Source organism: Bidens hawaiensis, unplaced genomic scaffold (assembly GCF_021521415.1).
Source record: "Bidens hawaiensis isolate Kalapana, Puna unplaced genomic scaffold, B.hawaiensis_p1.1 tig00004682_1, whole genome shotgun sequence".
NCBI lineage: Eukaryota > Viridiplantae > Streptophyta > Magnoliopsida > Asterales > Asteraceae > Bidens > Bidens hawaiensis.
The window spans coordinates 742802-768144 of record NW_027491286.1 but is presented as its reverse complement, the minus strand read 5'-3'; the positions used below and the strand labels follow the sequence as shown (position 1 = coordinate 768144).

The window sequence follows — 25343 nt, the reverse complement described above, 5'->3', positions numbered from 1 at the left end:
GTTAATATGTAACAGAAGTCATGTGAAGTGAAGTGAAGTTACCTAAGGTTCTTTGTTTCTTTTTTTCTTTTCTTTTTTTTTTACAACTTTATAGTTTTCAGGCTATCGCAATCTCTAAATTTATGATATGTTTGATTGAATGTAATGAAATGAAGAGGGAATGAAATGGACTATGGAATAAAATGGATCATTACATTCCTTTGTCTTGTTTGGTTAACATATAAGAATAAAATGAATTATTACTTTATGTTGTTTGGTATATAAAAAAATTGTAAGAATGAAATAGAAATAATAAAAACACTTCTATCTGAAAATACTTTTTACAAAAAAAAAAACCCTTACAATGGCGATGGTGGTAGCTCCGGCAACGAAAATGGTGGTAGTGGTGGTATGGCGGTGGTAGAATTGATAGTGATGGCAATGGTAGTATGGTATGGTGGTGGTGGTCAGGCAACGACATTGGTGGTGGCGGTGATGGTCAGGCAGCGGCGGTGACAATGGTTTCGATGGTTACGACGACGTTCTTGGCAGCGATGGTGACGGTGGTAACACTGGTGGTAAGGTGATGGTGGCGATGGCGGCGGCGATGGTGGTGGCGGAGATAGTGGTGGTGCCGATAGTAGTTGTGGTGGTTGTCATTAGGTGGTGATGGTGTTGAGAAAGTAGGGTGAATGAGGAATTGAATGAAAAAAAAGAAGGGGGATGGGAAGGAAATGGTTTTGATAGAATGTGATTCCATGTGTAATGGATGATTTCATTCCCTTAAGCAACAAAATACCACTTTTTTCATTCTCATGCAATGAATCATTTCATTCCCCCTGTTATTCCTACATATCAAACGCTACCTTAGAGTATCCTGATGTCTCACTCTGGCTAGACTGTGTTGTTTTAGTTGGGCCTACACTGGCTTCAGAGTTTAGCTTGGGCGTTCTCCTGGAAAACCGTATCGCCGACTACCACTTGATAGTCGTTGTGCCACCAAAGAAGCAGAACTCTCTGGCGTAACACACGATATGACGAAAACCAGGGTGAGCTCAGGGTTCGAACTGACAACCTTTGCATAAGGCCTAACTTAAATCCGTCATTATCATTATCCACCCAAATACGACACAGATGGAATTCAAATTTGAGTCTCCACCGAAAAACCCAAGCATTTCGTATTTACGTGTGATCATCTATTTTTGAGTGGAATATTATTTGAAAGTGAAAGAAAGTAGGTTTGTATTATTGTTTTCAATTGAGTTTTTGAATTCTATTCGAACTTGAATTGTGAATTTCAACAGCTTATTTTTGAATTTGTTTACAAGTCAAATACATTTTTTATTTTTAATTATTTATTTTGTTTATTTATCCTTATAATTTGAGTATTTCAAGTCAAACTTCTTTTTAACTAATCTTATCTTACAATACTAATAAAAGAAAATGTTTAAGCTTAGGTGTCAAACCCATATTTCACCTAATTCCTAATTTTTCATCTCATTCATTATAGCTATTCATGGATTATGGGTCAAAACCATTTTGTCAAATGGGTTATAACATAGTGTGGATTATATTCATTATTGAATCAAGTGTCATTTTTATACCAAAGGTTTGACCAACTACACAACTTTAGTACATTTTTTAAAATTTCTTGCAAATCAACACCTGGTGTTTCTTTTCGTTAACCCTGTTTTTCCATTAAGTCTACATTAAATTAATTCACTAAGTATTTTGGGAATAACAACTGAAATAACAGACTTTATTTATCTTTATCATTTGCAAAATCCGTATAATTCACGGGTTCAAAAGCTAGTAATGTATACTCTTAAATCTTTCTAATTTGTCTATTACAGGATTTGAACCATCGACATTTAAAAGTAAAAGAAGAACACAATTACACTATTACATATCATTGGGCCAGATGCACATTTATAATTCGAGTCTAACTTAATTCAGATTCATTTTACTTGAACCTATTAAATAGCATGTACCCCGATCAACTTCAAAGCAAATATGACAACATTCAATGCTTTTTAAAATGATAAATGAAAGATGATATATTATTTTGCCATATATAATGTTGAAAATCCGTATAGCTTGAAGGGTACTCAAAGCAAGCAGTATAAAATGATTATTTAAGAGATAAGTGTGTTATTGTTATCCACAAGAAAACATAGTTGTCGGTATGCTACTTGCTCGTAGTATGGCTCTTTGATCAAAATATTGTGTTATTTGACAATAATTGATAAGAAGAAATATTTAATACTAAACCCAAATAAGTAAAGAAAGTAAGAAACATTGATGACAAGAATATTTCCTCCTAAATGGGAGTGTATGCGGTTTTAACTTTTAAAGTAGTAGTAAATACTAAATAGTAATGAGTCTCTCTCACCAAAATAGCAGATATCCAAACCTTAGAAGAGTTCAAAACGTTAAAGAATAATTTAATAGCACACATATACACTAATACACATATATACGCATATAGACAGAGAATTCTAGTAAGAATCATTGATTATATAGTAATCAAAGTAACCAATTTTTGACCTTTCATAATCCAACATAAGAAAGGGGAAAAAAGCCTATCACGACGGAGGAAAGAGACGTAACTAGAGAAATCTCTATCATTCATTCAAATAAGATAAATGACTAAAAGTTGTTTTGTTTTGGTCCTAACTATTAATTTATTAAATGGTTTCACTTGAACTCAATGTTCAAATATGATCAATTGATAAAATATTGTTGTCAATCTTTTTACCCATCCTAGTTTCTTCAGGCTTTCACTTTGCATATGGATTTGTTTGTCAACCCAATGCACGATGACTTGAAGACGAGCCGTTGCAACTTGATATATCTTGTGACTTCGCTAAAGAAAAGTATACAATGCCTTGCACCCATCAAAAAGTGTTGGTTAAAACTTAAATCTTTAGCAAAATGTTAATTTTACATTATCACCATGTGTTTGGCAAACAAAATTAAATATGCAAGCATTCCTAAGTAAGGGTAGAGATGACAACAAATAAATTATTTATTCTAATACTAAGAGTTCAAGCCAATTAAAATTCTTTTTCTTTGTTAAATGGTTAAAAGTTAAATCAATAAAAAAAACTAGTATGGCATTTGTGTTGTGCTAACAGCTATACAGTTATATTGCCTTTCGGAATTGTATATATCAAAAGCTGGAATAGCTCAGTTGGTTAGAGCGTGTGGCTGTTAACCACAAGGTCGGAGGTTCAAGCCCTCCTTCTAGCGCACAATTAATTTTTTTCTTGACAATTAACTTTCTTATTTTAATTAAATAAGTATATTTATTTAACTAACGTGTTTTACATTTTTTACCTATAAACTTTAAAAAACAATTTACCAAAACTTATAGTTATAAAAATAATAATGAAAACTTATATAATCGATCAAGATCCAGATCCAGCACCAACTCAATGAAGACTGCACTGCAGTAGACAGTCGTTATTTCAGTTGACCAATTTCTATGCATACACAATTTCAATTTCAATTTCAATTTCGACACTAACACATCATGGGAGCGGCATCGAGCTCGTCATCATCGTCAACCTCGGTACTCACTTCCTATTCGTTTATATTTTGACCGATCGACGAGTATATATCATTATTAATATTACTCTATATATCTGGATTAGGACATATAGAGATCCAGTTCGCTGACCGTAGGGGAAAAGCTATGTGCGGCGTTGATACCGTGTGTAGTTGCAGTTGAGCTTCTGGTCCAATGCTTATCGTCGTGTTTCGATGCGCACGATAAGTGTCCGGTGAAGCCTGCTCACACTTTTGATGAAGTCAGACGTCTAGCTCGTAATTCGCCATGTACGTTGACCGCGTACACTTCAGAGTTAATTTATTAGGTTTTGAAATGAATGTTAATGTATTAAGTGGAATTGTTTCAGTTTCAGTTAATGAAGTTGAAGCGTTGCGTGAGTTGTTTAATAAGTTGAGCAGTTCGATTATAGACGATGGACTCATACACAAGGTATTGTTGTTGTTATCTAGTTTCAGTTAATCTGTATGAAGAAGTTAGTTAGTTATAGAATTGCAATTGAATTAACAAAAAGCATAATTAGCTAGTAATTTAACTACATCTTATGAGTTATAAGATATATCTAGCTTAGGTATATATATGAAACAGAGTTTTCTGTGTACACAAAGACAAACTCGATACAACAGTACGCGTATTTACTTTGTTTTGCCTTCTTTAAAGGAGGAGCTCCAATTAGCTTTGCTCAATTCAGCAGGCGGAGAGAATCTTTTCTTGAACAAGGTGAGTTACTTTTAGTCTATATGTACAATAAACGAATGATATATTTTACTTCATATTGCAGACTAATTGGCAACTAATAACATTATGGCATTATGTCCCTTGTCTTTTTTACGTAGGTTTTTGATCTATTTGACGAGAAGCAAAATGGCGTTATTGAATTTGAGGAGTTTGTTCATGTATTGAGCATTTTTCATCCTAATGCCTCAATAGAACTAAAGATCGATTGTAAGTTTTGTGAACCTAATTCAATATTTCCAGGCGGATTGTTTTGCAGGTGTCTTCGATCTTCATAGTGTTATTACCTTTTTTCTTGTTTTTCATTCCACAGATGCATTCAAATTATATGATTTGAGAAAAACCGGGTACATTGAGCGGGAAGAAGTAAGCAGTTAATCTTTCTAGTATTGTTTTTGCATTTGGAATATCTTTCTAGTATTGTTGTTTTCAACAGATAATTATTTTTATCAGGTTCAAGAAATGATTGTTGCCGCTTCAAAAGAAACCGGGATGCATCTTTCAGATGATGTTCTTCAACAGATTATAGATAATGTGACACTTCTTAAGAGTTAATTAATCATTCTTTTGTTGATAGGTCAACAGGTATTCATATTTACTTGTGTTTCTATGTTTCAGACATTTGCTGATGCGGATGCTGACATGGACGGAAGAATCAATCAAGAAGAGTGGAGGAACTTTGTTATTCACAGACCCCATCTCTTGAAGAACATGACCCTTCCATCTCTTAGGTACCATTATGCTTCAAAAGGTTTCTTAATCTTGTCTTAATTAGGGGTATTTTAGGCATACAATTATAGGTTAAGGATTTCTGTTTATTGATATGTCGGGTTAACCTTTTTTTATCTAGGTACAATTTCATAAATACACAGGAAAATTTGAATAGATGTCATATACTCAAAATACTTAAAAATATCATATTACCCATTTCAGTAGTATAGCCAACCCTTCTCTTTCTCCATACACATAACTCTAATATCCAAATGCGAGTTTTAAGGTAAGGGTATAAATGTCATAAATTCAAAAAAAAAGTATATTTGATATAATGATTTTGTTGAGTAAGCATGACATTAAACCAAGTTTTGAGGGGATGTATGAACTGCTCCTTATCTATAGTGAAATTGATTATGGTGCACATATTTTCTTATTTTTTCCTCATTAAGGCGCGTTTTAGGTATTCAGTTATTAATTTTTAGATTCATTTGTTAGGGATGTGACCTCGGCCTTCCCGAGTTTTATATTCAATACAGGAGTAGATGATGTCTGAAGGCAGAAGGCCCGTCAACGTTCTTTGATCGTTAGGTAGTTAAAAGTTTGTATTTTTATATTCTTTTTATGAAACTCATGTTTGATAAAAATATTTTTTCCATACTACAATTTAAACATCGGCCATGCTGTTAAAAGACAAATGAGGGGGCGTATGGAAACTGGGATTGGTTAATAAAACTGATTGGAGATTGCTTGTCACAAGTAGTTACAAGTCACAATGTAAAGAGCAACCTAAATCGATGTCGATTTGTGAACAAAAGAACCAATCCTAAATGTAAACTTCATGTTTGCACATGTGTCAAGTCTTATGTATTTTGAGGTCGATCAATGAAGCAAGCAAACAACCAGTATTTTAATTCACTCTTTTATCATTTTGAAGATGTTCTAACTTGAAGTACACAAATAGCAAAACCTAGAAAATAGTAGAACCGGATCAGCCTCTTTATTCCAATCTTCTAATTAATCCGGTGTGACAAGTCAATTGTTTGAAGATGAAGATGATACTTAATTGAGTTATCTTTAAAAATATCAATTATGAGTTACTAATAAATCATGCATATACTTAAAAGTGTTTTGGCAATTAATTAGCGCACATACAGATAGAATGGGTGAAGTACATTTAAGTTGATATGATGGGACTCACCCAGTCTTTTAGGCAATAGCAGCATGACCTTACTATTAAGGATTACGACGAAAACGTGTTAAATTTTGATCGAGTTATTTGTGCTGAAACCCAACAAGCACAAACAAATAACAAGCTATGTTGGACTTCACATTCCAAGTTTATGTAATATGATGAGTATGTCATACATAAACGAGTTATATTCAACTTTCAAGCCAAAATTAACCTTGCTTAGGTGAAACAAGGCACTTAGATGAATAGAAATAAACATGACATTTTTGTTTTTTTTTCACTTATTAACTTTGGGAATTAAAGATTTCTTTTATTTTTATTTTTTTCTTGTGTTATTTCTAGTTTGTATGATTAACTGCGCACCAAATAAAAATAACACAGTTGTAGTTTCATGAACAAACTCCTATAAAAGTAACATAAAAACATATTTTAGTAAAACAAAAAAGCAAAATTTTATGATAATTATTGGAAAAAAGAGAGGACCATAAAAGCCAAGACCCTAAAGTAGAAGACAAGACAGTTAATATCCTTTTACTAGCAATCATATGAATGTCATCTAATAGTAACAATAAAAGATTACACCAACCACTGCTTCATTTCTATTCCTTTCCTTAACATTCTCTTCTTCCACATCATAACCATTACTGTTTACATCACCAATCAGTCTATCTTCACAGATGAGTAAATCTTCCTCACAAACCACAGGCAAGCATAAAACCCGATCGTACCCGTTAACACAAAGAATGCGTACGAAGCAATTGACATGTACCCGAAATACAAAATACCCGAAACCAGCTTTGTAATCTCCAGTTTGGTAAAGAAGTAGAATATCGAGTAGAGGAAAAGATACAACGCAGATGAACCAGCAGTGAGATATGCACGCCACCACCAATGGTAATCCTCACTGCACAACTGGAAGTAACACAACACGACCGTTATTTCCGCGCATGTGATTATCAAAATCACAAACACAATGAACAGAAATCCAAATATGTAGTAAAACTGGTTCAACCAGATGGAGGTTAATATGAAGAAAAGCTCGATAAAAACTGCGCCAAAAGGTAAAATCCCACCGATTAGAATCGAGAAAACAGGTTGCATGTACCAAGCTTGTTCCGGGACTTGTCTAGGGATCTTATTCGTTTTCACAGGATCTTCGACTATGGGTTTCTTGAAGCCCAAGTAACTACCTACAAACACCAACGGTACCGATATTCCAAACCATAAACAGACGAGAGCAAACATGGTTCCAAACGGTACAGCTCCAGACGACTTTTCACCCCATATTATCGCATTTAAAACGAAGAAAACCGAGAACAGGATACCAGGAAACATAAACGCGGTTTTCAACGTGTTTCTTTTCCATTCGGTGCCTTTGAACATTTTGTATAACCGTGCAGAGGCATAACCAGCGAATAAACCCATAAACACCCATAAAAGAACCATAGCTGTCATGAGGCCACCACGGTTGGATGGTGACAAGAAACCTAGTAATGCAAAGATCATGGTAACTAATGTCATTCCTAGGATTTGGACACCGGTTCCAACATAAACGGAAAGAAGCCCAGACTTTGTGGGGGCCCGGAAAACGTCTCCATGTAAAAGTTTCCATCCGGTTTCTTCTTGGGCTTCTTCTTGTGAGTCTAATTGGTTATAATTTGCAATGTCTCGGTAAAGTGTTCTCATCATGATCATAGCTACCATACCCGACAGAAACAAAACTATCATTAACGAGTTTATGATTGAAAACCAGTGGATTTGATCATCGTTCATAAGAAGGTATGTGTCCCAACGTGATGCCCATTTTATCTCACTCTCCTACAAATTCTATAAAGATTAGACAATATAATATAGAAAAAATGCACGTCGTTTTTTTTTATAAAAGGGTTCATTTGACCATACCTTGAAAGTGACATCATAAGTAAATACCACCTCCTTATCTGTCTCAACTTCCTGAGGAACCGTGCTTCCTTGAATTATAGTTTTGGTGTTCTGATTGCACGTTGTCAACTGCGGGTTCTTGTCATCCCAATCTTTGTACTCATGATTGATACTGTTAGAGCATAATATATAGGGTAAAAGTCCAGACTAATATGAAAGATAATCATCTATGATGTAAGGTGGACCCATATGTAACTAACATACCTGTTTGGAGTAACTTCAAATCCAACAATTCTTGCAGAATCGGTCTCAAGGTCATTATGATACATGACTTTAAAGCTCAAGTGATTGTTAATGAAATACTTTTCCTCTTTGCTCTACAAAGGTAGATTAAAGAATTTAGTTATTAAATTGAATGATTCGGTAGCAACTTTGCCTACAAAACTCACCCCAGCATAGTTTCCTTTGAAGCCAACACGAAAACCGTGTTCATAAGTGGCTGACTGGCTACCATCCCGTCTTTGTCTGCGAACAGCAACCGGGAGGTTATCCAAAATCCTGCATTGAGATCCAAAACAAATGAATAATAACGTGCCATAAAAATGGCCAAACCCATAAAAAATAATGAATATCAATGTGACATAAAAATATAGACATGATTTTAAAAGAATGATGCATACATGTTAACACGATACTCATCATCAATTTTTTCCTTGAAGTTTTTTGCAGATTGCGCATCCAGCTTTACTCTGCAACCAACTTTACATGGGAGCTCCTCTCTCATATTGAACTAAAACAAGGAATAAGAAACTTAAATCATTAAAATCATGTTTAGAAACTAAATGGAAAAAGTAGATACTCACACTGTAGACTGAATTCTCTATGCGATCACCTCGCAGCACCTCTCCCAAGTTTTCAGCACTGTTCTGAATGTGCTTGGGCTTACAATAGTTCAAGTAATAATAGTCATAAGGAAGTTGGGTCTTTGTAGAGGATAGCTTGTTGACTTTCACTTGAAGAGGGTCCCCCTGATAAGGATGAAAACCAGGCATAAAGTCAAAAACTTTGATGAATTACAATAATAAGCTTACAGAAAACAACTATAATTAGACAAAAGGGAAGAAAAACAAAGCAACAAAGCCAACTAGGGTTCTGAAATAGTGTTGCAACTTTACGTAGATAAAACCTTAAATCCTAAACACATTTGACGTCACATGCTTATTAAAAAAGTAGATAACAAAAAGAACATAAATTAAGGAGGTAGATTTAACACTTGAGTATCCTTAGCATATACCTGATTTGCACTTTAGTATACTTAATTGTCACTAACCATTAATGCATACACTCAAGCACGCATATCTGCTGTATCTTACAGATTCATCCTAGCATACCTCATTTTAAATTTAGAAAACACAAATGTTTCTTTTTCACTAAAATAAATGCAGCCATTGAAACAGACAGTTAGAACTGACTGGTGCAGAACAATTAAAAGTCTCTTATAGCTTCGGGAATCCGTAGTGGGGCTTCATCACCCATGTTTTTGCACCAAAATCGCCCAAACACCACTACGCATAGCGCGCGTTCGATCATTTTTTTAGCCTGTACGTTTTTCCCACGGCGGAGTTAGGGGCCAAAGGGTTGGTCAATGGACCAATCATATCTCTTCCTTTTTAATTATTTTTTTTGTTTAATTAAGTTTAAACAATATTTATCTAATCATTACAAGGGACTTCAACTATAGATCAGCAACAGCAAAATGAAATGAGATTCACTAAATCATCGAATCGAATCGATCCCCCAAACAAGCTCCTATCGAAAATTCAAGCATTACATGATGATGATACCGGATCATTAACTCTATCGAAAACCTAATGAGTAACAAAATGTAAAGCCCTAAACCCTAGATCCAATCACACCGTATATACTCATGAACCAGGGATCTAAGCGAGTAGAACAAAATGAAATCTAATAAAATGCAGTGAGCAGATGAATGCGTACCCTTTGAAAGTCACGAGGAGCAACACCAGGGAGATAGAATGATTCAGAAGACGAGACTAAGAAGAAAAAGAAGAAGATGAATTGATTGAAGCTCCACTCCATTATCCCTTCTATCGGATGAGATCTTGATTAATTGATTGATTCAACACCAAACCAGACAGAAGAAGAAATGAAATGAAAGCTTCGTGTTGAGTTGATTTATATAATATAATATAATATAAACGCCCTCAGAGTCAGATTTCTAGTTCCACTTTCCTAATCCTATTTGCAACTGCCATACCACCAGATCTTGATATTCACACACACACCACTATAACTTAATAATAATAATAATAATTATTATTATTATTATAACGGGTATATTTGGCAAAACTAGCTGGTGGCTGTTAGCTGTAATTGATAGCCGGTAGTAGAGGTGTACAAACCGGTTTAAAACTCAAAACCCGTTTGAGTTGAAACTGGTTCGGTTTGGTCAACAAAAGTCAAAACCAGTTTATTATCGGTTTTGGTTCGGGTTGAAACCGGTTTCTTACCATATTACAATCGGTTTCGGTTCAGGTTTTGACCGGTTTTAGCTGGTTTCGGGTCGGTTAACCGGTTTGGAACCGATTTTGGTGGAGAAAATAAAAAACCGGTTCCGTACATATGGTTTCAATCGATTCCAACCCGGTTTCTACATAATCGGTTTCAAACCTGTTCGGTTTCGGTTTGATTTTCGGGTCAGTTCGGTTAACCGATTTATTTGCCCACCTCTAGCCGGTAGTAGTAGCGCTTTAGATATATTAAACTTTTTACATTACATGTATCATATTATTAATTGATTAATATATATTTATAATTATTTGCTATACTTAATATATATAACATAATATATTATTTAATTATTTTTAACTATAATTTTTATCAAGTTTGATAAGTAGAGTTTGGGCTTGAACTCGTTTATTTAAGAAGCTTATTTAAGTGTCGGGCTTGTGTAACCTTAGGTCGATTCGAACACTTAACAATCCGGTCTCGACTATATTATAAGCCGGCTTAGTTTGTTTACACTTCTTCATTAGCTGGAGCTACCTAATAAAATTTATCGGCATTGTAGTTTGTTTTGCTTAATATTTACTTGATTAATTCAAAAAGTTAATTAACTTATTAATAATAGTTATCGAAGAATAACAAATGCATACATATCATATTACATTGGATCATTGCAATTTACACTTTTACACTGCTAAAACTTTTCTTTTGGTGACAAGCACATTAAATACCTATATGTATTCATAAAGACACAATATATTTAGAAATTAAAACTTATTAGTTAAGAAACTGTCGTCTCACGTAAATGTATTATTCATCAATTTTACTTATTAAACTTTTGGTACAATGCTATGAAGCATCCTGTGATATGCTGGTCTTTGTATGCTAATAATACAATTTTTTGTGTAACTAATAGATGTTAAACATATAATTTGTAACTAATACTACTTTTTGTATATGACTAATTATAACTAATCAATGGTGGTTGTAACATGCGTCTTTTGTAAGTAGACAACACATATTTTTTTATATGGCATGTCAATTAACTTTCACTATCACTTAGTAAAGTTTTCTTAGACCGTCCGCATCAGTTCAGAGTAATTTTCTCTACAAACAGCCTAGTCAGCGTGCCACGTCAACTTTCTATTTATTTTTTTCACAGGCACTTTTACCTACAACAATAACATATTCATTCTTCCCATAAACAACCTCATAATTTTCATATTAACAACATGGAGGACCCACAACTAAGCATGGGTTCGAAAATTTTTCAAAATTAATGCAATCTCCATTAGTAATGGTAACTTGAAAAAACCCCATAGGGTTAGTCAGGGAATGTAAGACTTAAATTATTGGAAATGTATAAGTTGTCGTTACTAACGGCAACTTCTGCTATGTTTTTCTCAAGTTGTCATTACTGATGGCAACTTCTGAAAAGTTGTCATTAACAATGGAAACTTATGACAGGTTGCCGTTAACAATGGAAACTTCTGCCAAGTTGTCATTACTAATGGCAACTTCTGATATCACTTCTTTGCCTTAGTTCATGGGTGTTTGTTTGGAACAATAAATAAGATGAATGTCAGTATTTTAAACTTCTAATATAATACATGCATCCTTTTAATTCTGTTTAGTTATTATAATATAAGTAGATTGAGGGGAGACCGTTATTTTTAAAAGGTGTTAATGAGAATTAATTTTGAAACTTGCTTTGTTTTTATTTTATTTTTTTTTTAAGTCAAGACTATGAACAAGCATGAAAATCAGTACTTTTTCAATTAATTCGAGTAACTCAAAATTCACTTCGTTGAGCATAGTCAATAACCATGCTCACGTTGCATTTAGAAAATTTTAACATATTTTATAATTTTCTTTACATGTTTGCTAGTTAAAGATAATACACTTAGTGTATTAAAATTTAAAGGTTAATTAATAAAAAAAACAACATTCATAACAAACCATAAAACATACATTAAAACCCTAAATTCATAAGAAACCTTAAAGCATGCGTTAAAACCATAATACATATACTAAAAACATAAATTCACCAATGCTCCTCCGCACCTAAACCATCAGAGTCGGAGTCGCGATCTTCAACCGGAGCATTAGTCGCAGCCGCAAATGTGGAATCACGTCTAAGAAATGACCACAAGGAGATGTGTTTAAAACCGTGGTTCATAAACTCGTTTCGGTACCGAAAAGTTGCCATTAGTAATGGCAACTTGGCAGAAGTTTCCATTGTTAACGGCAACCTGTCATAAGTTTCCCTTACTGTGGAGCATGCGCAGCCTACAGTTGGTGGAATAGTGTTACTGTTGGCCGTAACCTATTCACCAACCAGCATGGCCTGCGTACAATCCACAGTAAGTGGGACGTGCATAGTCTACAGTTGGTGGAATAGTGTAGCCGACTTTGTTACTGTTGGCCGTAACCTACCCACCAACCAGTATGGCCTGTGCGTAATCTACTGTTGGTTGAACAGGAATACTATTCAGCCGGCTGTACCTTCTAGAAAACCTACCTTCGGCTATAAATACTCCAACATCTTGGAATGGTAAGATCATCTGCTATCCAGTTATCTAGCAATCTCTTAATATACACTTATATTCAGAGCAACCTGGTCTGATTCTCACGCCGGAGGGTGGTCACAAGGAGGAACCCCCCCCCTTCTCAGTGACGAGCTTACGGTGTTTGTTTTGCAGGTCTCCTGAAGAACAGCCTTCTCAGCTAGACCTCATTCGTGGGAAACATTACTTAACCCCCAGATTATCTATAATCTGTACCGGGTCACTTAGTGTTTCTTCATTGGCGCCATCCGTGCATAAAAGCTAGAACTATTTTAGTTTTCACAATTTCTGAAGAAATGGTTAACGTTACTCCGGTCCAAAGGCCTGTAACTGACCAAGAAACCCCGGTAACCACCCCAGCAACTGGGGGGAACACCGGCGGTTATACAATCCTTACGAACACTACCCCGACTACCCAAGCCGGGGCAAGTGGAGTAAATATTCCATTGGGGTTCACCGATACCCAACTGGAAAAACGAACGAAGGTCCCTCGCCAAACACTAGATCAAGTGAAGGCGTGGGCCGAAGCACGGCAAAGAGAATTCCAAGCCGAATTGGATGAACGCTTGCGTTCAGCTCAACAGGCTGACGAATTCACCAGTACTCGCCAACACCTCAATATGAGCAGTGACTGTGAGTACTCAGAAGACGAGTTGGAGTCTGATACCGACGCGAACCCTCGCCATAAGGCGAAAGGGAAGCGTAAGGACACGGACGTCCAACCAAAAAGGAATTTTGGGGAAGCTTTTAAACCAATCGCGGAGAGAAACCCGCGTGACTTCTCCAAAACCTTTAGACCAACTGCCACAAATGCAGGAAGGTCAAAATTCGCAAGAGACATTGCGGAGGCAATCGCCCCGAGAAGTGCCAAACAAATGTCAAACATTGGCACTTATGATGGTCTATCCGACCCAGACGACCATCTGAACAGGTTCATTGCGGGGGCTACCGTCAGCAACTGGACGGAACCCACGTGGTGCTACATGTTCCAGATGACTCTGGTCGGAGCAGCCAGGGCATGGTTCGATCGTTTACCGATCCACCACATATATGACTGGGCGGACTTTCAGAACAAGTTCAGCCAGCACTTCAGCCAACAGAGGAAGTACACTGAAGAGCAGTGGACGATCCTGAACTGCGTGAGAGAGGAGGATGAATCTTTACTAGACTTCATCACTCGCTTCAACTCCAAAAAGCTTAGTCTCGGCAACATAAGTGAGGATCTGGTTCGCGCCGCCTTCATCCAAGGCGCCGAATACCCAGAACTTATCCGCACGTTGACGGGTAAGGATGGCATGCCATCCACATGGGATGCCATCATGACGGCGGCAAAGCGCTTTGCCGAGACGGAAAAGCAACTGGGAAGGGACCTTCCCCAGAGTACGCACCTCTACACGCAGAGGACAAGAGAGAACAATGTCCGGATCGCCCGGCAGAACAAAAAGAGGAGGCTAGGTATTTGGCAGTCAAGGGTAAACTTTGACACCTCATCCAGCTCTCGCCCTCTTGTTGGCGGAAGGGACAACACACACCCTTCAAATCGAAAACACCGGTGGACGCCACTCACAAAGAGCGTCACGGAGATATTTGCCACGGAAAAATTGCCATGGCCCAAAGCCCCATCGATCCGGCAGAAACCTAATGCGGATCAAAGCAAATCCTGTGATTTCCACGGGACAAAGGGTCATGGTACTGAAGAGTGCACATCCTTGAAGGATATTATTGAAACATTTGTTAAGGATGGAAGGCTTGCACATCTCGTGGCATCGATCAGGAAGGGAGGAAGGAATGACAACCGGTACAGAGGTAACGGACGAAAGCCCGTCGACATCAGCATCAACATGGTTCATGGCAAGGTCAGAGGAAGAAAAAGACGGGTGATAGAACCATGCGCGTGGAAGGAAGCTGAGGTGCGCTTCCCGCGAGTGCCAGGAGGCCCCAGCAAAGAAGGCCCCATCGTCATCAGAAGCCAGCTGGGGCACTACATCACCTCCCGCACTCTTGCTGACAACGGCGCTTCGTCGACAGTGATGTACAGGCAGTTCTTTGATAAGCTGGATGATGAAGACAAGGAACGCTTGGAAACGGTCTACGCTTCAATGGAAGGGTTTGATGGCAGTACAGAAACACCCCTGGGTATCCTATCTTTCCCCGTTACTCTTACTGATGGGAATCATTCACGCACAGAAGACGTGGATTTTGTCGTGATGAAAAAGCCACACCACACATACGACATCCTATTCGGAAGAGATGGGATGGCAAGATTCAACGCCGTGGTATCTTCAGTCCACGGCATGATGGGATGGCCAACAGCTGAGGGTGTAGCAATGATCTCTGGCATTCCCCAGGTATGCATTGCATCTGTCTCATCTAAACCCAAACCGAAGAAGGCTAAACCAACCGTCACTGAACCAGAAAAATGGGCCTTCAATGGCAAATACCCCGACCAGGCCGTTACCATTGGACCAACAATTGTTGATCCCACCCGCACCTTACTCAAGCGCTTACTGCAGAAAAACGCTGACATCTTTGCGTGGACACCAGCTGACATGACTGGTGTACCCCGAAGTAAGGCGGAGCATAAGCTCAAATGCGATCCGGCTGTTACGCCAATCGTACAAAAGCGCAGGGTAATGGGGCCTGAACAAACTAACGCGTGTAGAACCCAAGTCAAGGAACTCCTTGACGCAGGCATCGTACGCGTTAGTAGATATCAAACATGGGTTGCAAATCCCGTAATGGTACCGAAGAATGACAAACAATGGCGCATGTGCATAGATTTCAAAGATTTGAACAAAGCATGCCCCAAAGATTGTTATCCGTTACCAGAAATTGATCTCAAAGTGGATTCGTTGGCGCCATTTCGCCTTAAATGCTTTTTGGATGCGTATAAGGGGTACCACCAAATCCACATGGCCATTGATGACCAGGACAAAACCGCATTTCGGACGCCCGATGGTACATTTTGTTATAAAATGATGCCATTCGGACTTAAGAATGCAGGGTCCACGTACCAACGACTAATGGACAAAGAGTTTCATGCCCAAATCGGGAGAAACTTGGAAGTCTATATGGATGATTTGGTCATCAAAAGCCTCGAGCCTGAGGCGATGTTGAAAGACATTGAAGAAACTTTCAACACGCTCCGAAAGATAAACATGAAGCTCAACCCGAGCAAGTGTTCATTTGGGATGGAAGAAGGGAAGTTCTTGGGAGTCATTGTTACTAAAGATGGCTTTAGAGCGAACCCTGAAAAGGTCGAAGCCATTGTTAAAATGGAATCACCTACCACCATCAAACAGGCTCAGACACTGAATGGGCGACTAGTCGCACTTAATCGCTTCTTGGCAAACCATGCGGATAAGTCGTTTCCTTTCGTGTCAACACTGAGAAACTGCTTGAAGAAAACGCACTTCCGCTGGACACCAGAAGCGGAAGCAGCTTTTCAGGAGATTCGGTCACGCCTGATCGAACTCCCAACGCTTACAGCACCACAAGCGGGAGAGGAGTTAATCCTATACCTTTCCGCAACAGATAGAGCAACCGGGGCAGTCTTGCTAGTAGAACGAAAGGGCATCCAGATGCCAATCTATTATGTTAGCCGTATACTAACAGACGTAGAAACCCGGTACTCTACCCTCGAAAAATTGGTCTTAGCACTTATACACGCTTCACGCAGGTTAAGACGATATTTCCAGGGCCACCCGATCACCATTCTCACCAACTTCAAACTCTCAAATGTTCTAGGCAAACCCGAATTATCGGGACGTCTAGCCAAATGGGCAATTGAATTGGGAGAATATGCAATTAAGTACAAACCAAGACCAGCCATAAAAGGCCAGGTCTTGGCCGATTTTATTGCAGAAGTCCCCGTTTCGCGGGAAAAAGAGTGCCAGGAGGAGGCTCAACCCTCCACAGCACAGGACGTCAATGATGTCTGGCGACTCTACACTGATGGAGCAGCCAATAACGAGGGTTCAGGCGCAGGGTTAAAATTAACCAACCCAGCAGGCCAAGAATATACTTACGCTATTCGGCTGGACTTTCCAAGTACGAATAACGAAGCCGAATATGAAGCATTCTTGGCCGGTTTAAGAATTGCGCGTAAGATGGGAGTGAAAAACTTAGAAGCCCACGTGGATTCCATGCTGGTGGCCAACCAAATAAATGGAACATACACGGCTGTGAATGACACCATGGCCCTGTACCTCGCCCAGGCAAAAACCCTTATGCGTGATTTTAGTGATTGTAAAGTCATACACGTCAAGCGCAGCGAAAACAAATCTGCGGATGCGTTAAGCAAGCTTGCATCACTAGCCTTCACCCACTTGGGAAAGGACATCCGCATTGAACTCCTCGAAGCACCATCAGTCCCGCACAAGGAAATTTGTGTCATCCAGAACAATACAGAAACATGGATGACACCAATAATAAATTACCTTGCAGCAGGAATACTACCAGAGTCAAAAACACAGGCAAGAAAACTACGCTGTAAAGCACTGAATTATCAACTCGTCAATGACATCCTTTACAGACGTAACTTTCTTGGCCCACTCTTGAGATGCGTGGACAACCAAGATGCCGACTACCTCCTAAGGGAAGTACACGAAGGCATCTGTGGGGTACACGCAGGCCCCCGCGCTGTTGTAGCCAAGCTAAACAACGCGGGATACTTTTGGCCGGGGATGCATACGGATGCACTGGCATACATCAGAAAATGCAGGTCTTGCCAGCTTTACGCACCTAACACGCATCGCCCAAAAAACGAACTGGTTCCAGTCACTTCTTCGTGGCCATTTCAGAAGTGGGCCATCGATGTGACAGGCCCATTTCCTACAGCAGCAGGAAATGTTCAGTTCCTAGTGGTAGCCATCGACTACTTCACCAAGTGGATAGAAGCAAAACCTTTAGCCCAAACAACCGCAAAGCATATCAAAAAATTTATTTGGGAATTTATAATTTGTCGTTTTGGACTTCCACAGAATTTGGTGAGCGATAACGGCACCAACTTTGCTGACAAGAAGCTACAACAGTGGCTGAAAGAACTTCAAATCACCCACACCTTTACCTCAGTGGCACACCCGCAAGGTAATGGTGAGGTGGAAAGAGCAAACAAGAGCATCGTCGAAGGCATCAAGAAAAGACTTTTGAAACACAGATCCGGCTGGGTGGACGAGCTTCCGCACGTCCTTTGGGCAAACAGAACGCTGAAGAAGGCTAGTACGGGGGAAACCCCGTTCAGCCTCACTTATGGCACGGAAGCCATGGTCCCGGTCGAAATTGGTCTACCCTCACCAAGGGTCTTGAGTCAGCCAGAAGACAATGATGCGGAAAGACGGTTGGATCTTATGCTAACCGAGGAACGCAGAGACTTAGCCGCAGTGCGTGAAGAGAATTACAAACGACAAATGCAAAAGTACTACAACACGCGGGTAAAACTCAGCAACTTCAAGGAAGGAGACTACATACTGCGTAACAACGAGGCTTCGAACCAAGAACGCCCAGGAAAGTTGGCCCCAGTCTGGGAAGGGCCATATGTTATCAAACAAGTTCTGGGAAAGGGCGCATACCGGCTCGAAAGGCTCGATGGGACTCCCATCCCAAGAACATGGAATGGAGCTCAATTACGCAAATGTTATATGTAGATCAATTCCAAAACTTGTAAAGAAAAGGCCAAGAGCCACTTCTAATGGAAATGATTCTCCTTTCATAATGTGTTTACCTTTATTCTTATGAACTCCCCACTGGTACCGGTGTTTAACACAAAGGGGGAGAAGTAAGTCGTTACGTGTGGAAGGCGGCAAAACCCGCATAAACACAACGTCAAAAATAAGGGAAACCTACACGCAGGTACGATGTAAGTAAAGTTTAGCCATCCTTGTAAGTGCAAGTGACGGTCTTATCCGCACAATCACAAATAAGGAAGCAAAACTTTAAACTATCATTTACCACGTTCAATGGTTATCCTAAAAAAAAAAAAAAAATATATATATATATACAAGGAAAAAAGGAAACCCTACACGCAGGTCGGGTATGGGTAAAGTTTAGCCATCCTACCAAGTGCAAGTGACGGTTCTACCCGCACAATCACGAAGGAGGAAGCGAAACTTAAACCCACTATCAACCACGTTCAAAGGTTAACTTATCCTAAATACTTAGAAATGAGGAAAACCTGCACGCAGGTCAGATAAAGGTTAAAGTTTAGCCATCCTACCAAGTGCAAGTGACGGTTCTACCCGCACAATCACGAAAGAGGAAGCGAAACTTTAACCCATCATCAACCACGTTCAAAAGGTTAACTTATTCTAGAACACTTGGAAAATTGCTAACTTAAAATAAGTATGCAAGTCATGAGTTTATAAAGCAAGGAATCCAAAGAAGGAAATAACAATCTTATACGCAAAAAGATTTATATTTCAATAATACATTACAAGAATGGCCGGGTTACTACCCGCCTAGAAGAGAATCTATACAAGTCTAAGCAATGGAAAGGGATCTTCGGGGTCAAGCTTCAGGGCCGCCTCCACTAGGACCCGCTCCGTCAGAAGAACGGGGTGGTTCGAGGAAAGCTTTGAGGACAGCTAACCCATCATCAGCAACAGCTACTTCATCCACCTTTTCCACCACTGGATGCGGGAAGGCGGCGTATTGGTTCAATGCTTGGTCGTAAATGGCTTCGGTATCCACATCGAACAAAGGGAAGTTGGAAGGCGGGACGCCTTTCTCAACAAACCCTAGACCAAGCATGAAGCCGGCCTTTTCCCCATCATCATGAGAAGCGTTGAGGGCTGCGGTCATAGCATCATCGTAGGAGGTCTCTGAAAAGACCCGACGCACAACCTACAAAGAAAAAAATACAAGTATTAGAACATTTTCTTACAAAAGAAATGCGTGAAGATAAATCTAAACATACCTGAGGCAACGCTTCTCGAAGAAGCCATTGGAGGGCAGCTTGAGCTTCGGTATGGGCGCGTTCGGCTTCGCTCTTGTTAAGGTTGGCAAGTAAAACTTCCTTAGCGGCAGCCTCTTCGACGCCCTTAAGCTTCCGCTCGGTTTGGTCAAGCACCCTTCTCTGGTCCAGGATTTCCTGGAGTTTCTTGGCATCTTCCATTGCCAAGGCATCATGAGCGCGTTGGAGAGCCTCTAATTTGCCTTTCAGCTCCTCATTCTCCAAACGCAGAGGCTCAGCAACGGCTTCAGCCTGGGCAGCCCTCTCGGTTGCGTTTCGCGCAGTTTCCCTGGCCAGCCGAAGCTGTTCATTCACAGCTTGGGCAGCCTTGGAACGGGCCTCGAGTCGCGCCTGAACTTCAACCTCGAGGGCCTTGAAGGCCTTCTCCTTGGCGGCGGCAGCTGCCGCCAGCTGTTGGTTCTCCTCCCGGAGAGCACGCGCTTCAGATACGTCTTTGGCGCGAGCTGCTTTCAACTTGTCGTTTTCACGACAAAGCAGCTCGATGCGCGGCTGCATCCGGGCCTGGAGAACCCGAAGCTCATTGGTTAGCCTACCCTCCTGGTAGCTAGCCATGGCTTCCCCCAACGCACCATGAGGAGCAGCGTGGCGGGCCCAGTCCACGCACTCCACAGGGGTACGAAGGGTTGTTCCTCGGCGTATGTTCCATCGTGGAACATACACTTCATTGGAATCCGACACTGCAAAAGAAACAAAGACAGTAAGGAAAAGATGATAAAAAAAAAAAAAAAAAAAAAAGGGGAAAAACAAAGGAACCCTACGCACCTGTAGGGTCAATGACAGGCCGATATCCGCCAAACCCATCACCTGAACCTAAAGGAAATCCATCCAACAGGTCAGGCAGATGGGAAGGTGGCAAAGATCGGCAGGAAGCCCTGCGCGTACCTGATGGTCCGGCTGTCGGTGCCGGTGGCGCGGGCATGGTGGCAGCCGCCGTGGTCGCCGTCGTGGTCTCCGCCGCGGTCGCCGCCTCCTCAAAAGCAGCAGTAACCGCCGGTTCCGTGAAGGATGCTGTAAAAATCGCACTCACGGCCGGCGGTGACGTCATCTCGGCCGGAACAGTTGGCTCGACGGAATGAGCAACTGGACCAGCGGATGCAGGCGCAGGCGACTGGGTCGACGCCTCAGGAAGGCTGACCGAGCCTACCGTCATTGGCGAGGAGGTACTCCCCTGCATTTCACCACGGATTGCGTCAACATCCACGCCTGCACAAACAAAGTGTTAAAAGAAAATTATGAAGTGACAAATCTACAAAGGCATTATGATTATACTTACGGGTTTTCTTGACCCTGAACGTACGGACGGGCGGGGAGGAACCCGATGGAGCCGGCCTCTTGGTACCGGTCACTGTCGTCTTCGTTGGTTCTCCGGAGGTAACGGTCGTAGCCTCCGGAGCAGTGGTCTTCTCACCAACGGGCTTCCCCACCACCTCTTCACTATCTGACTCCGTGTCAGATAGAACCACTGGATCAGCTGTGGGGGCCTTCTCCTTCCCCTTCACGCCGGCAGCAGTCTTCTTCTTCCGCACAAGGGGAGGACCATCTGCGGATTCCTCAGAAGAAGATAGGATGTAAGGATTTCCAACAGCGGGTACAGCATTGAGGGGTTCGGGATAAAATATCTCCTTACCTGGCCGCCGGTGGCTCAGGATCTCTTGGCCCGGCGGATAGACCTCCACAAACCTATCCGCCGTTTGCTCCAGGATGGGCAACTCATTGTCGTCCAGAGCACGAGTGCCCACCCGCACGGGACTGTCAGCTTCCCGCGGGAACAGGAGCGACTCCAAATTATTCCCCTCTGAAAGAAAAGAGTTAGAAAATAAACTAATATCAGCAAGAAAGACAAGACATACCATAAGGAATAGAGTTCAAACCGTATTCGAGAAGGATAGGAAACCGAGACGCATCCTTCCATACCCGGCTCATCCCCAGCAGCACCATCCCGGACTCCGCAAACCGGTAAACCGGAGATTGGACCCGGGATATCTTCGCGAACCATTCCGCCTCCTGGTAGCTGGAAGCGTGAAGGCTCGGAAGCGCTTGACCCTTCTTGAACTTCATAGCAATGGGGATGGCGCGGGCAGAGATGTAGAAGAACTCCCGCTTCCACGATCGGAGACTGCGCTCGGTCACGCAGATCTTTAAACCCTTAATACGGGTTGTCAGGGTGTACCACCCTTGGACGCACCTCCAAGTATAGAAGGTCATCAGGCGGTCCACGTAGGGTTCAATACCCAGAATCCGGCACACCCACTCGAAGTGCCGGACCTTGGCAATCGCCATCGGATGCACCTCGGTCAGGTGCACCCCGTGCCTCTCCAGGACACGGTACATAAACTTTGTCAATGGGAACCTAAGGTTTCCATACACAAAGAATGCAGCATATACCCCGATCTTGCCACTGGGGGCATCGTACACAGTCTGGTGAGATTCAGGAAACTCAGGCTCGAGGGACTCGAGCATGAACTTCCTAACGATGTACTGGTACTGATCGATAGGTAGAGCACACTGGCACTCGCCAGCAGTACTCCTATCGTCGGCTACAGCTTCAGCATCATGAGAAGACATTTTTGCAGAAAGAAGAGTGATTTCGGGAAAATGCTTGCCTGAAAAAGGGGAGTATTTGCCGGAAATCACTAAGAAGAAGAAGAGAGGTGAAAGTGTGAATTGCAAATAACCCTCTTCCCCTTTATATAGTAATCGCAATTAATGCGGTGAATTTAATGCGGAGGAGAGAGAAATCGACAGTGCAATGAAACTATGACACGTGGCAAAAAGCAAGCTGGCAACAGCTGTTGAAAGGACGTGCCAGTAACTTCGCGGCCACGCGCCCGAAAAAACACGCCCACGCGCCTGAAAAAGCGACTGGAATGACCATGTTCTGTCACGTCACCATAACTTCCTGCACGTCCTGACACAGTCAGAAGAAACTGTCGCACGACGTTTCAGATGTTTGGATTGTTCTTATCCTTACCAACCTTTTGAATTTCAAAATTCAAAAAGATTCAAAAGTAAGCGGGAAAACACCCCTTACCTTGGCAACCAAGTAACCATAAGACGGACGCGGGTACAGTGTTAAGGCAAAACCCTTCACATACCTTGCACCCGCAGGGAACTGAAGCCAAGAATACCCCGGCAACAAAGTAACTATAAGACGGGTGCGGGTACAGTGTTAAGGCAAAACCCTTCACATACCTAGCACCCGCAGGGAATTGATGCCAGAGGCACCTTGAAAGTAAAGTAACCGTAAGACAAGCGCGGGTACAGTGTTCAGTCAACCCTTCACGTACCTAGCGCTCCGCAGGGAATTGAAACCAAGAAGGATCTTCTGGGCAATGCTTGCGGAAACGGAAATAACATCCCCGCATAGCGGGAACGTCGAGAACTACATTGTTTGAGGCTCCAGGATGGAATTGGTGGTTTAACATAATTGATCACTATGTTCAAAACCACTAAAACCTCAAGGAGAATCCACACAAGTGAGACTCAACGCTCCTGACTTGCGAGAAGGTTACATACCTACCCGCATCATACCCAAAGATCAAGCAAAAAAATCGGGAATTTTTGCAAGTGACATTAGGAAACCCGCGGGAAGAATCCCCACGGAGAACCTTAAAACTAAACCCTTTTCAAAACCCCTTGCTTAAAGTCCAAAAGTTCACCTCACTTTATTAAACATTCGTGAGAAGAACATTGGACTGGGGGGACTTGAAGAGGTAGGTCCCAGCAGAGACCAGTTGGTCCCGCAAGACTCACCTTGAACAGGTACGTCTGCGCAAAGGCCATCTGCTCACGCAGGACCCACCATGCTCATAGAATCTTACGCGCAGTACGCAAGCTGTACACGCAGGGAAAGCCTCCCAATGGTGAAGTACCCCGCCTGTTCCCGCAGTTGCGGATACAAGCCATCAGGGAAGGCTACCCGCAGACAGCAGAGCTACACGCACAAGACACTAGCTACTTCAGCAGTCACGTGAAGGAATGAGCAAGGCGGGAACAATCCCGCCCAAATGAGCCAGTCTGATTCTGAAAGATCTTTTGTACCATACCTACCAAGGTATGGATAGGACAGACGATCTGACCAGAACAGCCCATGAGCCAATCACAGGGTGACAGCTCACAGACAACAGTGCGAGGAGGAGCACCCTCTAGTACTGTTTCACTATTAGCCGCTGCCTACTCACCAACCCTTACTGTGGAGCATGCGCAGCCTACAGTTGGTGGAATAGTGTTACTGTTGGCCGTAACCTATTCACCAACCAGCATGGCCTGCGTACAATCCACAGTAAGTGGGACGTGCATAGTCTACAGTTGGTGGAATAGTGTAGCCGACTTTGTTACTGTTGGCCGTAACCTACCCACCAACCAGTATGGCCTGTGCGTAATCTACTGTTGGTTGAACAGGAATACTATTCAGCCGGCTGTACCTTCTAGAAAACCTACCTTCGGCTATAAATACTCCAACATCTTGGAATGGTAAGATCATCTGCTATCCAGTTATCTAGCAATCTCTTAATATACACTTATATTCAGAGCAACCTGGTCTGATTCTCACGCCGGAGGGTGGTCACAAGGAGGAACCCCCCCCCTTCTCAGTGACGAGCTTACGGTGTTTGTTTTGCAGGTCTCCTGAAGAACAGCCTTCTCAGCTAGACCTCATTCGTGGGAAACATTACTTAACCCCCAGATTATCTATAATCTGTACCGGGTCACTTAGTGTTTCTTCAATCACCCATTTAGCATCCCTAAAAATCACTATTATTTGATTCATTTCCATATATTCTTAGATTCATAGATCACAAATGATGGTGTTGTGTATGTTATTAGGTTCAATAGACGTTACTAAACTGCAACAACCAATAAAAGCTACGATTAGTTCACCAAAAAATAACAACACAAGGATCGCATTTGTACTATTCTGGTAGCGGTCTCCTAGGGGACCAAGACCTATCGCTATCACATATTATTCAAGTCGATCTTGTGGCTCCCTTCTGATCATACCGTTATACAAGGCCTTATTTTGTCTTCTTCCATGTAGATGCGGCTTCATTTCTTGTAGGATTGTTTATCAGTGTTCCAGTCCAGCTACAAGTTTCTCTAGTCAGTTGATGTGAAACTTGGTTTGTTTTAAGAAAATAAAAATAAAAATAAAAATCCAAGGTCACCCTCTAGTTATTTTAATTTTCCCTATATTATATTTATTTATGGATAAAT

General features: G+C 41.3%; 2 protein-coding genes, 1 non-coding gene and 1 pseudogene across 3 annotated transcripts; 2 read left to right on the top strand and 2 right to left on the bottom strand.

Annotated features, from left to right (window-relative positions):
• The window catches only part of LOC143627464 (protein ROOT HAIR DEFECTIVE 3-like), a 69568-nt pseudogene that overhangs the window by 37568 nt on the left and 6657 nt on the right, over positions 1-25343 (bottom strand).
• On the top strand, positions 3158-3231 carry TRNAN-GUU (transfer RNA asparagine (anticodon GUU)). The gene has a single exon. It is a non-coding gene; the product is annotated as a tRNA-Asn (tRNA).
• On the top strand, positions 3515-5731 carry LOC143627431 (calcineurin B-like protein 10). Its single transcript, XM_077097253.1, has 9 exons — positions 3515-3553; positions 3645-3819; positions 3900-3982; positions 4211-4270; positions 4387-4495; positions 4599-4651; positions 4739-4819; positions 4904-5016; positions 5495-5731. The coding sequence occupies exons 1-9, from the start codon at positions 3515-3517 to the stop codon at positions 5550-5552; spliced, it is 771 nt and encodes a 256-aa protein (XP_076953368.1). The 3' UTR covers positions 5553-5731.
• LOC143627439 (transmembrane 9 superfamily member 7-like) lies at positions 6624-10192 on the bottom strand. The gene is made up of 7 exons (XM_077097261.1): positions 10068-10192; positions 8933-9097; positions 8750-8859; positions 8519-8627; positions 8334-8446; positions 8091-8241; positions 6624-8006 (listed from the first exon to the last, which is right to left on the bottom strand). The coding sequence occupies exons 1-7, from the start codon at positions 10167-10169 to the stop codon at positions 6849-6851; spliced, it is 1908 nt and encodes a 635-aa protein (XP_076953376.1). The 5' UTR covers positions 10170-10192; the 3' UTR covers positions 6624-6848.

Bases quoted from the DNA above. Each gene is read 5' to 3' on its own strand.
- LOC143627431 (XM_077097253.1), top strand. From the start codon at position 3,515: ATGGGAGCGGCATCGAGCTCGTCATCATCGTCAACCTCG. The intron at 3,983-4,210 runs GTATTGTTGTTG...CCTTCTTTAAAG, and splicing joins ACGATGGACTCATACACAAG to GAGGAGCTCCAATTAGCTTT. The intron at 4,271-4,386 runs GTGAGTTACTTT...TTTTTTACGTAG, and splicing joins AGAATCTTTTCTTGAACAAG to GTTTTTGATCTATTTGACGA.
- LOC143627439 (XM_077097261.1), bottom strand. From the start codon at position 10,169: ATGGAGTGGAGCTTCAATCAATTCATCTTCTTCTTTTTCTTCTTAGTC. The intron at 9,098-10,067 runs GTACGCATTCAT...CATCCTTATCAG, and splicing joins CTCCTCGTGACTTTCAAAGG to GGGGACCCTCTTCAAGTGAA. The intron at 8,860-8,932 runs GTGAGTATCTAC...TCCTTGTTTTAG, and splicing joins TAGAGAATTCAGTCTACAGT to TTCAATATGAGAGAGGAGCT.